This window comes from Ochotona princeps, chromosome 29, assembly GCF_030435755.1.
Source record: "Ochotona princeps isolate mOchPri1 chromosome 29, mOchPri1.hap1, whole genome shotgun sequence".
In the NCBI taxonomy this organism is placed as follows: Eukaryota; Metazoa; Chordata; class Mammalia; order Lagomorpha; family Ochotonidae; genus Ochotona; species Ochotona princeps.
In genome coordinates this window covers 10,897,874-10,909,841 of record NC_080860.1, presented here as the reverse complement: position 1 = coordinate 10,909,841, position 11,968 = coordinate 10,897,874, and the positions used below count along the sequence as shown (strand labels likewise).

At 49.8% G+C, this 11,968-nt stretch overlaps 3 protein-coding genes across 3 annotated transcripts; 1 reads left to right on the top strand and 2 right to left on the bottom strand.

Moving 5' to 3' along the window:
* Window positions 1–1,074: 1,074 nt before the first annotated feature.
* Window positions 1,075–4,797, bottom strand: GATC (glutamyl-tRNA amidotransferase subunit C). The gene is made up of 4 exons (XM_004591891.3): window positions 4,648–4,797; window positions 4,398–4,570; window positions 2,144–2,247; window positions 1,075–1,230 (listed from the first exon to the last, which is right to left on the bottom strand). The coding sequence occupies exons 1-4, from the start codon at window positions 4,795–4,797 to the stop codon at window positions 1,178–1,180; spliced, it is 480 nt and encodes a 159-aa protein (XP_004591948.2). The 3' UTR covers window positions 1,075–1,177.
* Window positions 4,798–4,835: 38 nt separating this feature from the next.
* TRIAP1 (TP53 regulated inhibitor of apoptosis 1) lies at window positions 4,836–7,544 on the top strand. The gene is made up of 2 exons (XM_004591890.3): window positions 4,836–4,982; window positions 7,341–7,544. Exons 1-2 carry the CDS (start codon window positions 4,836–4,838, stop codon window positions 7,422–7,424), a joined length of 231 nt encoding a protein of 76 aa, XP_004591947.1. The 3' UTR covers window positions 7,425–7,544.
* A 2,318-nt stretch (window positions 7,545–9,862) lies between these two features.
* Window positions 9,863–11,622, bottom strand: LOC101522576 (cytochrome c oxidase subunit 6A1, mitochondrial). The gene is made up of 3 exons (XM_004591889.3): window positions 11,468–11,622; window positions 11,158–11,303; window positions 9,863–10,136 (listed from the first exon to the last, which is right to left on the bottom strand). The coding sequence occupies exons 1-3, from the start codon at window positions 11,568–11,570 to the stop codon at window positions 10,053–10,055; spliced, it is 333 nt and encodes a 110-aa protein (XP_004591946.1). The 5' UTR covers window positions 11,571–11,622; the 3' UTR covers window positions 9,863–10,052.
* Between the last annotated feature and the right edge of the window lie 346 nt (window positions 11,623–11,968).

The following is an 11,968-nucleotide window of genomic DNA, read 5'->3' as shown; positions in this document are numbered from 1 at the left end:
CATGTGTGGTTGTCCTTAATAAGTTTCACCAAACAGGCACACTTATTAAAAAAGAAAATGAGTTCTAGCCATTTAGATCTACTTGGTAAGAAACAAGAGTGGGTAACTATATTTGGCAATAAAGATGCTTGCTCTGGTCAGGTTCAGGTTTACCATTCCAGGCCAAGCTTACAAATTAAGGAGGGCTAGGCCTGGCGCGATAGCATAGTGGTTAAAGTCCTTGCCTTGCACGCGCTGGGATCCCAAGTGGGCGCTGGTTCTAATCCCAGCAGCGCTGCTTCCCATCCAGCTCCCTGCTTGTGGCCTGGGGGGGCGAGGCGGTCAAGGACGGCCCAAAGCCTTGGGACCCTGCACCCATGTGGGAGACCCGGAAGAAGCTCCTGGCTCCTGGCAGCGGATTGGCTCAGCTCCAGCCATTGTGGCTGCTTGGGGAGTGAATCAGCAGACAGAAGATGTTCCTCTCTGTCTCTCCTCCTCTCTGTATATCCGCCTTTCCAATAAAAATAAATAAATCTCCAAAAAAAATTTAAGGCGGGCTGAAGAGAAAGGGAGCACTGTGGTAAAGGAAGGGAAAAGGAAGAACAAAAGGTTTATCTCAGGCTCAGAGCTGGTTTTGCAGAATCACACTGTAGAATGACAAATGGGTCTAAATTAGGAGCTCCCAAGTTCTAGTCTACTTAGAATTCGCTTCAGATCTTGACAAAAAGTTGGTTTTGTGGTTGGAACAAAGTAGGTACCCACAAACAAATTTAGGTTACGTTTAATAGAGATGAAGCTGCTCAAGTCCACGGAAACAGCAGTGAAAAACAAGGATTTCACACAGTGGCCCTAGTGCTGTGTGCCTTCCAGTCACCTGAACAGAACAGTTACTTACGCGGTTTGGCAGCCAGTCTTTTTTAGGGGGAGCTGAGGGAGAACAATGCTAAGCAGACTTGTAAGTGAAATATGTGATCCATTTCATGGAGGCTGTTTGTTTTTATTTCTGTTAACACCAGGACTTAATGCCCCATTTTGGCAAGGCCTTTCCCAAACTTATCTTCAGAGAAGTCAATGAAGAGATGGATGCATTTTCCCCCCCAGGGGACTGAAGGAAAGGGGGACATGAGTGTTTACAGTAAGACTGCATCATGGTGCTTCTACGTGTTCACATGCTGCTCCCTTCCCCCAAGACCGTGCATCAGCTATGTGGGGAGGGCTCTTGTTCATCCAGCTTTGGCAAAGGGATATTTCCTGTTTGAAAACAGTAATGTGATAACGTTAGAGCAAAGCCTCCCAACCAACTGGCTCAACTGAGCTAACCTGGTCTGTCCTGGACAATATACAGTTACTAAGTGTAAATAGTATCCTGTTTGTCACTTTTGAAAGAAGCCAACAGGTTAATTATCCATGTGTGTATATGCAGATAGAGATGGAAGCGAAAATGGTGCCTCTGAACTTAGTTTGTCCCAAGAAGCAAGTCAAGCAAGGCTCTGTTTGAGAGACAGTATGAATGAAGCAGTGACCATGGTCAGGCTCTGGGAAAGAGAGATCATAAAAGTCCTGTTTCAGCAACCATATTTAGAAGAGTTTACCAACTCTGAGTACTCCCCCCTCTGCAGGGGTGATAAAAACAGCCAATCTCCCAAGGGCCCTGGCTTTACTGCCGGCCCAATTACTTTAAAACTTCCATTTGAAATACTTCCCATGAGGCTAATGATACAGATCCACCCAGACTCACAGGCTGTTCTATTTGGCTTGCATGGCATCTTTTAAAATTTTTTGAATTGGTTATCAATCCTGAAAATGTGGGAAATACCGCACGACATGCCAGGTGTCTAGGCTGTCTGAGAAAATGAAATCACTTCTCTTCCTGGCACCAAATGAGAAGCCCTGAATACAGCCAGAAATACAGGCAAGAACAAGAGTTCAGATTTGCCCCCTGCTGTGCACCCCCAACCCCAGTTCTGTTTTCATTCTGGTTACTGATCAGTGCCTAGAGGTGAGGAGGGCCCCAAGACTCTCCTGCCACCTGAATGCCACCATCTGAATGCACCTGGTCCTTTCCAAAATGCTTCCACACAGCATCTTTGGTCCTCACAGTTCCTACTTCATTCCTTAGGTCACTGTGAGACTGGACTGTAAACCATTTCTGGGCCACACGTACCTGGGGGGGCCACAAAATACTCCTCCAGGACGCAGTGGGAGTTTTGTAGTAGTTCTTCAGCACAGTTCCCTTCTACTACATTGTCAGATCTCAAGTATAAACATCTGCAAAATCCGGAAGTTCAAGGTTACCCTCTTGGAGTACCGGGATTCTAGGGCATGGTGGAGAGAGTCAAGAATGGGAGAACAGAGGGCATATTTTTGAGATTTCATGCTCACTCACTGCTCTATGACAGAGAAGCTGTGGTCTGCAGCAGACTAAACAACAGTCTAGTTTAAACAACCAAGTGAGGTAAATGGTAATTATTCCTTGGAATTGATGCATTTAACAACCATTTCTGAGTGATCACCATGTGTAGGTTAATTTGGGGCAGAGATTATAGTACTACGTGTTATATCTAAGAGAAGTAAAGATTGTCAAGGGAATGAAGAGCACCTGGCCAGCCATGGTAAAGAGCTTGTATTTAGAACAAGTGATGGTGCTGGTAAAGAATGGGCAGGAAACAGACCTCCAGGCAGGTGCAGCAGCAGAGTCCCAAAGCCAGGAAGACCCTGCAAATTGAGGTGGGCCAGAAGTTGGGCAGGAGGTAGCATGGTTTGGCCAGAGTGAAAAAAGCAGCTAGAAAACTGAGATGGGAGAAATACTGCCTCTTAAGTGATGGTACAGGAATCTAAGCCCATCCAGGTATGCTTAAGATGAATGGGTTTTTCCAGCTCCCTGCTTGTGGCTGGGGAAAGCAGTTGAGGACGGGCCAAGGCCTTGGGATCCTGCATCCGCATGGGAGACCCAGAAGAGCTCCTGGCTCCTTGGAATTGGCTCAGCTCCAGTCATTGCAGTCACTTGGGGAGTGAACCATCAGATGGAAGATCTTCCTCTCTGCCTTTCCTCCTCTCTGTATATCCACCTTTCCAATAAAAATAAAATAAATGTTTAAAAAAAAAGATTAATGGGTTTTTAGCCACCTGAGTCAATACAAAAGTGCCTTTTCTTGGGCAAGATGCTTAAAAGTCTCCTACTAGGCCCGGTATATACAGATTGTGGCCACTTGGGTAGTAAACAAGCGGACAGAAGATGCTTCTCTGTAAGTTTGTCTTTCCAATAAGAATAAATCTTTAAAAAATTATTTTTTTACTGGAAAGTCAGATTTACAGAGAGAAGGAGAGACAAAGATGTCCTGTCTGCTGGTTCACTCCCCACGTGTCTACAATGGCTGGCACTGAGCTGATCCAGAGCCTGGAGCCTCCTCCAGGTCTCCCACACAGGTGCAGGGTCCCAAGGCTTTGGGCCATCCTTTACTGCTTTCCCAGGCCATAGTAGGGAGCTGGATGGGAGGTCGGGCAACCGGGACACAAACGCACCCATAGGGGAGCCCAGCAGATGCAAGGCGAGGATTCAGCCACTAGGCTATTGTGCCAGGCCCAATAAGTAAATCTTCCAAAAAAAAAAAGTCTCACTGGGCTGAAGTTGTGTAGTGGGTTAAACTGCCAGCATTTCATATGGTTGTCAGGTCAAGTTCTGGCTGTCCAGTTTCAACACAGCTCTCCGCTAATGCACCTGGGAAAGCAGTGGAAGATTGCTCTACTGCGTGGGCCACTGCACCCACAGGGGAAACCTGGATAAAGCTCCTGGCTCCTGTGTTCTTCCTGATCTAGCTCTGGTTGTTGCAGCCATCTGGGGAGTGAACCAGCGGTGGAAGATTCTCTCCCTCTTTCTCCACCCTCCACCTCGTAACTCTCCCACTCAAACAAATAAATAAATCACTTTTAAAAAAAGGGTGGGCAGTCTTCCACTATTCTCTGGGCCTTATAATTAAAGTGATCTGGAAAGAAACGCAACATGATAAGGAGTTGTTGACTGGAAGGGGTAGCGAGGATTTCGAATGGTCAGCGTGAGACTCTCCCAGGAAATAAGTTGATATCAAAGAGGCAAGGTTGGGAGGACGGGAGGGGAAAAGTGACGACCATACGGGTCTCCGAGGGGCAAAACACTGGCCAGACTGACCCTGCAGAGACGGTTCAAGAAGCGGGGGTGATTGTATGGAACTAGGTCGACAGGACAAAGAACGTGACAGGCAATCTGCTCACGTGATTCTGTCATCGGGAGTGACAGGATCCGTATTGATCCAGTCTCATCACCAAGGGCCCTTTCCCCGCCGTGAAGTGGGACGTTTCCCCGTCACCGCTAAGCGGCTGGCGAAGGTGCCTCAGTCAGGGTTTGGTGGTCGGGGGGTTGGGGACAGCAGCCGCCCCTTTACCTGTCCTCCAGGACCGACTCCATGGGCTCCACTCCGTCCGTGTTCACCTCGCGCAGCCGGTCGGCGAAGGCGATGGCTTTTTCCAGCCGCGCCACGGCCTCGCGACTGCCGAAGTCCACGAGCGCGAGACGCTCCAGGTGCTCGATCACGTCGGCCGGGACTCGGACACTTCCCTGGGGAACGAATCCAGAAGGGTCATGGAGTGAGCCCGCTCCGCCATCCCTGCCTAAACGTCCCCGGCGGCGTTTACCTGAGCAGTCCCCTTGGAGGTGAAGCCCCGGAACGCACTACGCGGAGCCCGAAGGCGCAGACACACGCCCCGCGCCCACATTTCGCCGCGGCTCCGGTAGGAAACCACAACACTGTTCCCGAGGAGCGACGCGCCTACGAGTGACGACATCGGGGTGCGCCGCCCTCGCCGCCAGCGCCGCCATCGCCATGAACAGCGTCGGGGAGGCTTGTACGGACATGAAACGCGAATACGACCAGTGCTTCAATCGCTGGTTTGCTGAGAAGTTCCTTAAGGGGGACGGCTCCAGAGATCCGTGCACCGAACTCTTCAAGCGCTACCAGCAGTGTGTTCAGGTGAGGTCCAGCGTGCTCCGCCACCTTCCTGATTCAGGCCGGGGTGGGGTGTCCTGTTCCCTCCCACCGCCGTCGAGGCCGACCGGGCGTCTCTCCGAAAGACCAAGTTAAGATTATTCCTGTTGTGTTTTCATGGGGGCAAGATGACATCCTGTTGTTCGTTTTGATTCCGATTCTAGAACACAGTTATACGTGGTTTGTCCGCGAAGACTTAACACTCCGAAGTAAAGAGATTGGGAACGTAGCCCAGGTCTCCGCGGTGACTTGAGCCCCTCACCGCTGTCCCGCTGGGGTCTGCATTGGGGGCGACCCTATCAGGAGTGGAAGCCAGGTCCTCGGGGAGTGGGACACGGTGGCGTTAACCGTGTGTTAGCCACCGCCTCTCCCACCATCCCTGATAGGAGATGGCAGGCACAGTGCTAGCCTTTCTGTAGCCTTTCGACGCTAGAAGGCCATCGTTCTGTTGTTAAATTCCGACTCTTGGCCCGTTTTTCTCAGCCAGTTCTCCAGGTGTAGCTATGGAATTTTCATTCTGGCTCAGCGGTGTGGATCTGCCCTGCGTGAGCAAGAGCAGTGCTGAGCCAAGCATTTGCAATAAGTTAACCTAACAGTATCCTCACAGTAATTCCATGAGATGAGGAGAGTGAAGTTCCGGGGTGGAGGTGATGGCACAATGGCTAAATCCTCACCTTGCAAGCACCAGGGTCCCACATGGGCGCCAGTTTGTGGCTTGGCTGCTCCACTGCCTGTCCAGCTCCCTGCTTGTGGACCCAGAAAGGAGTAGAGGATACCCCAAGGCATTGGGACTCTGCACCCAGGTGGGAGATCCAGAATAAGCTTATGGTTCTTGGCTTTGGATCAGCAAGGTGGAGCAGCTGGGATATGAACTTGTGCCCGTATGGGATCTTGAAATATCCAAGGCAATAATTTTAGCTACTAGGCTATCACACTGGGCCCCCCAAAATAAGTAAATCTTAAAAAAAAAAAAATGGGTGAAGCTGGTACAAAGTCAGTAGCCAGAAAGTCCTGGAACCTATCTTTGAACCCAAGCATTTCTTTTCTTTTTCTTTAAGATTTATTTATGTTTGGACCTAGCACAGTAGCATAGCAGTTAAAGTCCTAACCTTGAATGTACTGGGATCCCATATGGTCACTGGTTCTAATCCTGGCGGCCCCGCTTCCCATCTAGCTCCATGCTGTGGCCTGGGAAAGCAGTTGAGGACAGCCCAAAGCCTTAAGCCTTGGGACCTTTTTTTTTTTTTTTTTAAAGATTTATTTTTTTGTTTTTATTACAAAGTCAGATATACTGAGAGGAGGAGAGACAGAGAGGAAGTGGAGCTGCTGGGATTAGAACCAGTGGCCACATGGGATCAAGGCGAGGACCTTAGCCACTAGGCCATGCTGCCAAGCCCAAGCCTTGGGACCTTGTGCCTGCATGGGAGACCCGGAAAAGGTTCAGGGCTCCTGGCTTCAGATCAGCTCAGCTCCGGCCATTGTGTCCTTGTGGGGAGTAAATCAGCAGACAGTCTGTCTCTCCTTCTCTCTGTAAATCTGCCTTCCCAATGGAAATAAGTAAATCTTGAAAAAATGTTTACAAAAAATGATTTGCAAAAAGTGCTGTGTGTGATTTGGTTCAGGTATGTGGTGCAGCAAGCCAAGCCACCACTTGAGTCACATCCGGCTCATGATGGAGGGCTGTCTGGGTGTGAGCAACCCACTCAGATACAACTTCCTGCTAACACGGCTGGGATTACAGCAAAGGTCCACTTAGTAGGGACCCTGCCACCTTTGTGGGATATTTGAATGGAGTTTCAGGCTTCTGGGTTTTCTCTGAGCAAAAGGGAAGTCAGTGGGCAGAGGGAGATCTGTTGCGGTGTATATGTGTGTATCACACTGTCTTTTAGATAAATGATTTTTTTCTAGAAGCAGTCTGAATGATGACTGTGAGCCCTGTTTATCTCATCTTGTTGCTCACTTCCTTAATGCCTGCAACCCAGCCAAAGCTGAAAACTGGAAACTCAAGTTTCCCATGGGAGTGGGAAGAACCAGATTACCTGGGCTGTCATTCTTGTTTCCCAAGATGTATTTTAACAGGAAGCTAGAGTAACTGGGAATGGGAGATGGAAATCAAACCCAGTAATCCCAGGGTAGGACGTAGGGGCGGGTATGAACTGCCGGGCGAATGCTCACCCAGTGCTGTGGTTTGATTTTCCTTTTGTGCCATCGTATCTCACAAAGTTTGGTCCTTGTGCATCATCTAGATCGCTTTAAAAAGATGATTTTGAATGTTATTTACATAGTTGAGAAGGGTGTACGCCCACATGGGCCACATCATAATGTGTTCTCTTTTCTCCTCAGAAAGCAATCAAGGAGAAAGAGATTCCCATTGAAGGACTGGAGTTCATGGGCCATGGCAAAGGGAAGCCTGAAAGCTCTTCTTAATCTTGACAGACACCTTGCAGCTGTATCCCTCACATCAGGAAACTGAGGACCCAGGAATTGTGTCAACTAATATTGTGAACCCAGCCGTTGCGGTTTGCCGCGGGGTCCAGGAGGGCACAGTTTCCTCACTTGCAAGGGACGGGGAACCATTGCTAGCTGCTGCTTTAAGGACTGCTCTGGCATCTGGCAGAACCTCATTGTGCTCAGATGGACGATTTCTTGGAACTGCATCCTAGACTCTGGGAGCAGCTTTCAATATACCTTGTTAGGTACATAGTGATCAACTAGTCAGGATGGTCGCGGTGGCCTGACTTCGTGATTTCTGCTGCACAGGACATGGCATGCGCTCCACCTGCCAGGCTTTTTCTCAGGAAGCTGATGCTCCGACAAGGGCTCTGCGCACAGTGGCTGGAACGAATGCTTTGGGAGCACAGTCACAGCTCCCTGCCTTAACCAGAGGTGTCAGCCTAAGAGGGAAGACCTTGTGGAATGTTGCAGCAATCACCATTTCAAAGCTCGGCAGAAATGAAGGCACTTGGAGTTGTCATGGAAGGAGAAACCTGAATTGCACATTTGCTCTTGCCTGATTTCAGCCTGAATCCGTTAATCCAACTGCAGATCCTACAAATGCCATATGCTGCTTCTGGTGATCTAAGAGGGGAAGGGTATTTGGCCTTGATTACCTGCCCTTTCCTGTCTGTGATTATGAATATGGAATAAATTGTAGCATTGAGTGTGTCTCATTATATTCCTGTTATACACATCGCTCACACATACACTGGGGAGGGTTTTTAGTAATTGAAAATTGAGGAGGGCCCAGTGCGATAGCATAGTGGTTAAAGTCCACCTTGAATGTGCTGGGATCCTATATGGGCACCGGTTCTAATCCCGGCAGCTCCACTTTCCATCCAGCTCCCTGCTTGTGGCCAGGGAAAGCATTCGAGGACGGCCCAAAGCCTTGGGTTCCTGCACCTGCATGGGAGACCTGGAAGAAGCTCCTGGCTTTGGAGTGGCTCAGCTCCAGCCGTTGCAGTCACTTGGGGAGTGAATCATTGGATGGAAGATCTTCCTTTCTGTCTCTCCTCCTCTCTGTATATCTGCCTTTCCAATAAAAATAAATAAATATTTAAAAATAGGAGTTTAAAAGTGAGGGGCCCAAGTGGCTGAAGTCCTAGGCTTGCATGCACCGGGATCCCGTGTGGGCACCAGTTTGTATTCCAGCTGCTCCATTTCCCATCCGGCTGCCTGATTATGGCCTGGGAAAAACGGTAGAGGATGGTCTGAAGCCATGGGACCCTGCACTGGCATGGGAGACTCAGAAGAAGCTCCTGGCTTTGGATTGGCTCAGTTCTGGCCGTTTCTATAAATCTCTCCCCCCGCCAAATCATAAAAATAATTTAAAAGCGAAAAAGAAGAAAAGCCAATTGGTCTCAGGTGGCTTGATATGGCAATTAGAAACCTGATTTCTGAAATGTACTTCCACAGTAGTCTTACACTGATACTGTAGAACTTTTTACAGATGCTCTGAACCCTATCATATTTTCCCCAGTTTACCAACACTCTAGGACCTCAGCGTGACGGGCTGTTAGACTCACACAGGGACAAGAGTGCAGGCCTCTTCCTTACACGTTTCCATCCACCTCGATTCTGTGTTGCCAGTCAGAATATCCTGTAGCCTGCACCTTCTGGGAAGCCTTGCTGAGCTATGACAGAAAACTAGCTGTAAACCAACCGTATACTAGCTGAACTGTGAAAACAGGTACCTAATGCTACTCTTTCTTATTAAGTAGCTACTGTGCTTTTATGGACACATCCTGTCAAAAACGATTAACATCTTAAATCACTATCGGGAGACAAATTCTTTGTGTTAGCTCCTCACCTTATTTTGAGTTCTTTTTGCTGAAAAGTGCCTCAGCTACTGCAGTTTTAATTTTGAAAAGGAAATTGCCCTTTCATGGTGATTTTGTAACCATTAGTTCTTTCAGCTACAAGATACTTTGTTTCAGGAATCAATAGAGCCAATGCTATGAGCAGATATGTGTCACACTTTTTTTTTTAACCTGAAGGTTTCTGAATTTGCCAGCTGCCACCGGCCAAAACAAGTCTTACTCTAAAGTAAGACCTTAACATTTTTGGAGGATTCAGCAGCAAATGCTGATGGGAGGACTCTCGGAGAGAACAGTTTTTAAGAATCATAGGGACTTCTGGTGTCAGCTGCAGCCCTTCACCTGTCAGTGACCTGCCTGGTGCTTGTATGCCTGAATTCGTGCTGTCCTTCCCCACCCAAGGACAAGGAACCAAAAGCCTAGCGTAGCTATTCAGCAGGCTGACTGGAGCCTAAAACACTTGGAACAGCAGCCACATACCTTCACTGCAGAAACAAAAATAGCATCAATGCTAAAACCTTATCCAAAGTGTGTGAGAGAATACCACCCAAGTGAAGTTTAAGTTATTTATTTAGGCCATCTCCTGCCACAGGCCAAGGGATGGAAGATCAGAATGATGCCATCTTTTAATACAAGGAAGGAAGATGAGCTTAAGGTCCCATGTCCTCTTCTGGTCCACATGCAGAGTGGTGGTCCAAACCAGTGTCGTGGTCCCTGGTGCCCTTGAAGGTACAGGTCCTCTTCATTCGTCTTCATAGCCAGTCGGGAGTGGATTCAGATGAGGGTTATGGAAGAGGGTATGGTTACCATCTCCCCAGGGAAAGGGCTGTGGAGTGAAGATGTCATTAGGTAACTGCAGAACTGTGACAGATCAGGTCATAAACACAACCTGGCAAACCATCAGCCTGTTAACTGCTGCATACTTCAACCTTCTCATAATTTAAGGGAGCTCTTTAATATCCATGAAGGAAACCCTTCTTTTAGCAGATACTAGAAAAATCAAGCTCTGAAGCCTCTCCCTGGTAACTACTGGAGTTTATGGAAATGCAATCTTCTAGCCACCCAAGTCAGCATGGTAGCAGTGGGATCAGTAGAAATGCTTTAGCTTGTTTAAATGCAGACTTGCAGGGGCTCCGCCCCAGACTTGAGGCAACCTCTGGACTGAGAAACTGCAGCCCACTCTCAAATCATCTCTGAAGAAGCATTGGGGCTCTGCACCTACCTGGGGACCTCAGAGGGGGTTGGGGGGGGAGTGAGGGAGGGCGGGTTGGCAAGATACTACTGCCATCTAGTGGACACAGGCCGAGGATGCTGCGAAAGATACAACGCACAGGAATTCCCAAACCCAGGACGTCCACACTGTTGATGAAAAACAAAACCCTCCATGCTCAGCTTCTAATGCTCCCGTGCAAGAGTGGAATTAGGGCTCAAAGACCCAGAAAGCCCGAGTCTAGATGAAGATTCTATTCGGAGAGTCCTACAGAGGGTAAGTGCTGTGATAGTTAAGAAGCATTGGAGGCCCTTGTCGCAATCCAGCAAACAACGACTTTAACAGGCGACTACACGTATCTGCATCAACTCGGGGTCCAGGGGTTGAAAGATGGAAAGGAGGAAGCTGCCCTGCAAGCGGCTCGGATCTTGGCAAGGTGAACCACCTGACGTGCCCATTCCAGAAGGGTTTTCTCAACCTGCAGGTTTTGCACAACGGACACTGTTGTGCAAAATGCGAGGTCCTCCAGGGAGTCTGCACATGCGAGGGGAGGGGGGGGTCTTCCAAAGGGCCAATGAAAGCGACTCCAAGGAAAATGCATGGATTTTTACAAGGAGAGAGGCTGCCGGGGGCGTACCTTGGACCTGATGCGGAGGTGCGCGTAGGGTACGAACTCGGGTCGCTCGTGCTCGTCGTGCTGTCTCGACTTCAGGTAGACATTGAGCATGCTCACGGCCACGCCGGGCAGCGCGACGAAGTAGGTGAGGGCCTTCCACATGCGAGCTGCGGAGGGGCCACGACCGCTCAGCCCCCGGCCGGGCCAGCGCCCTCCTCCGCCGGCTCTCCACTCTCCTTCCCCCGCAAAGCCCTCAAAGCCAAGGTCACAGTCCCGTCCAGCCTCAACCGAAGGAGGCTGAGACCCTCCGCCCCGAGCCTAGCCCCAGTACCTGAGCCCTCCTCGCCGTGGGCGCCACTTGACATTAGCCGCCCCACCGGGAGGCGGGACCGACCGAGAAGCCGAGAAACCCCGGACCAAGCAGCCGCAGCCATTTTCGTCCTAGACCGCCTGAATGTCGGAAGCGGAAGTAGGGACGAGACCTTGGGGGTGGGACTACAACCTCCAACTGATACTCCTATTGGTTGACGGACGTTTCATTCACATCAACCGGGGGACTAAGGAGTCTGCGCACTGTCTTTGGTTGCCTGACCGAGTTTTTGCCAAAATCCTAGGGTTGGCGCTCAGGGACGACGAGGCTGAAAGAGCATGCGCTCTGCACCCTCCCTGCTGACCTCGCCTTCCCTCCGCGCGCATGCGCCTGCTCTCGGCTCTCCCTGGGTTCTCCACCTGGGTGAGGGATGTGGTCTTGGGGTCACCCTCCTGGTTTGAGTCCGTCGACGGCACAGAAACCGTCCCATCTAAAACGCCGTTCCAGTTCCTCGCTATCCTC

What these genes read in the sequence shown, in the direction of transcription:
- GATC (XM_004591891.3), bottom strand. Translation starts at nt 4,797, where the DNA reads ATGTCGTCACTCGTAGGCGCGTCGCTCCTCGGGAACAGTGTTGTGGTT. An exon ending in GAGTCGGTCCTGGAGGACAG is followed by an intron (nt 2,248 to 4,397) that starts GTAAAGGGGCGG and finishes CGGATTTTGCAG; the next exon opens with ATGTTTATACTTGAGATCTG. An exon ending in GTATTTTGTGGCCCCCCCAG is followed by an intron (nt 1,231 to 2,143) that starts GTACGTGTGGCC and finishes GTTTTCAAACAG; the next exon opens with GAAATATCCCTTTGCCAAAG.
- TRIAP1 (XM_004591890.3), top strand. Translation starts at nt 4,836, where the DNA reads ATGAACAGCGTCGGGGAGGCTTGTACGGACATGAAACGCGAATACGAC. An exon ending in GCTACCAGCAGTGTGTTCAG is followed by an intron (nt 4,983 to 7,340) that starts GTGAGGTCCAGC and finishes TTTTCTCCTCAG; the next exon opens with AAAGCAATCAAGGAGAAAGA.
- LOC101522576 (XM_004591889.3), bottom strand. Translation starts at nt 11,570, where the DNA reads ATGGCTGCGGCTGCTTGGTCCGGGGTTTCTCGGCTTCTCGGTCGGTCC. An exon ending in CCACGGCGAGGAGGGCTCAG is followed by an intron (nt 11,304 to 11,467) that starts GTACTGGGGCTA and finishes GCCCCTCCGCAG; the next exon opens with CTCGCATGTGGAAGGCCCTC. An exon ending in ACCTCCGCATCAGGTCCAAG is followed by an intron (nt 10,137 to 11,157) that starts GTACGCCCCCGG and finishes TTCACTCCACAG; the next exon opens with CCCTTTCCCTGGGGAGATGG.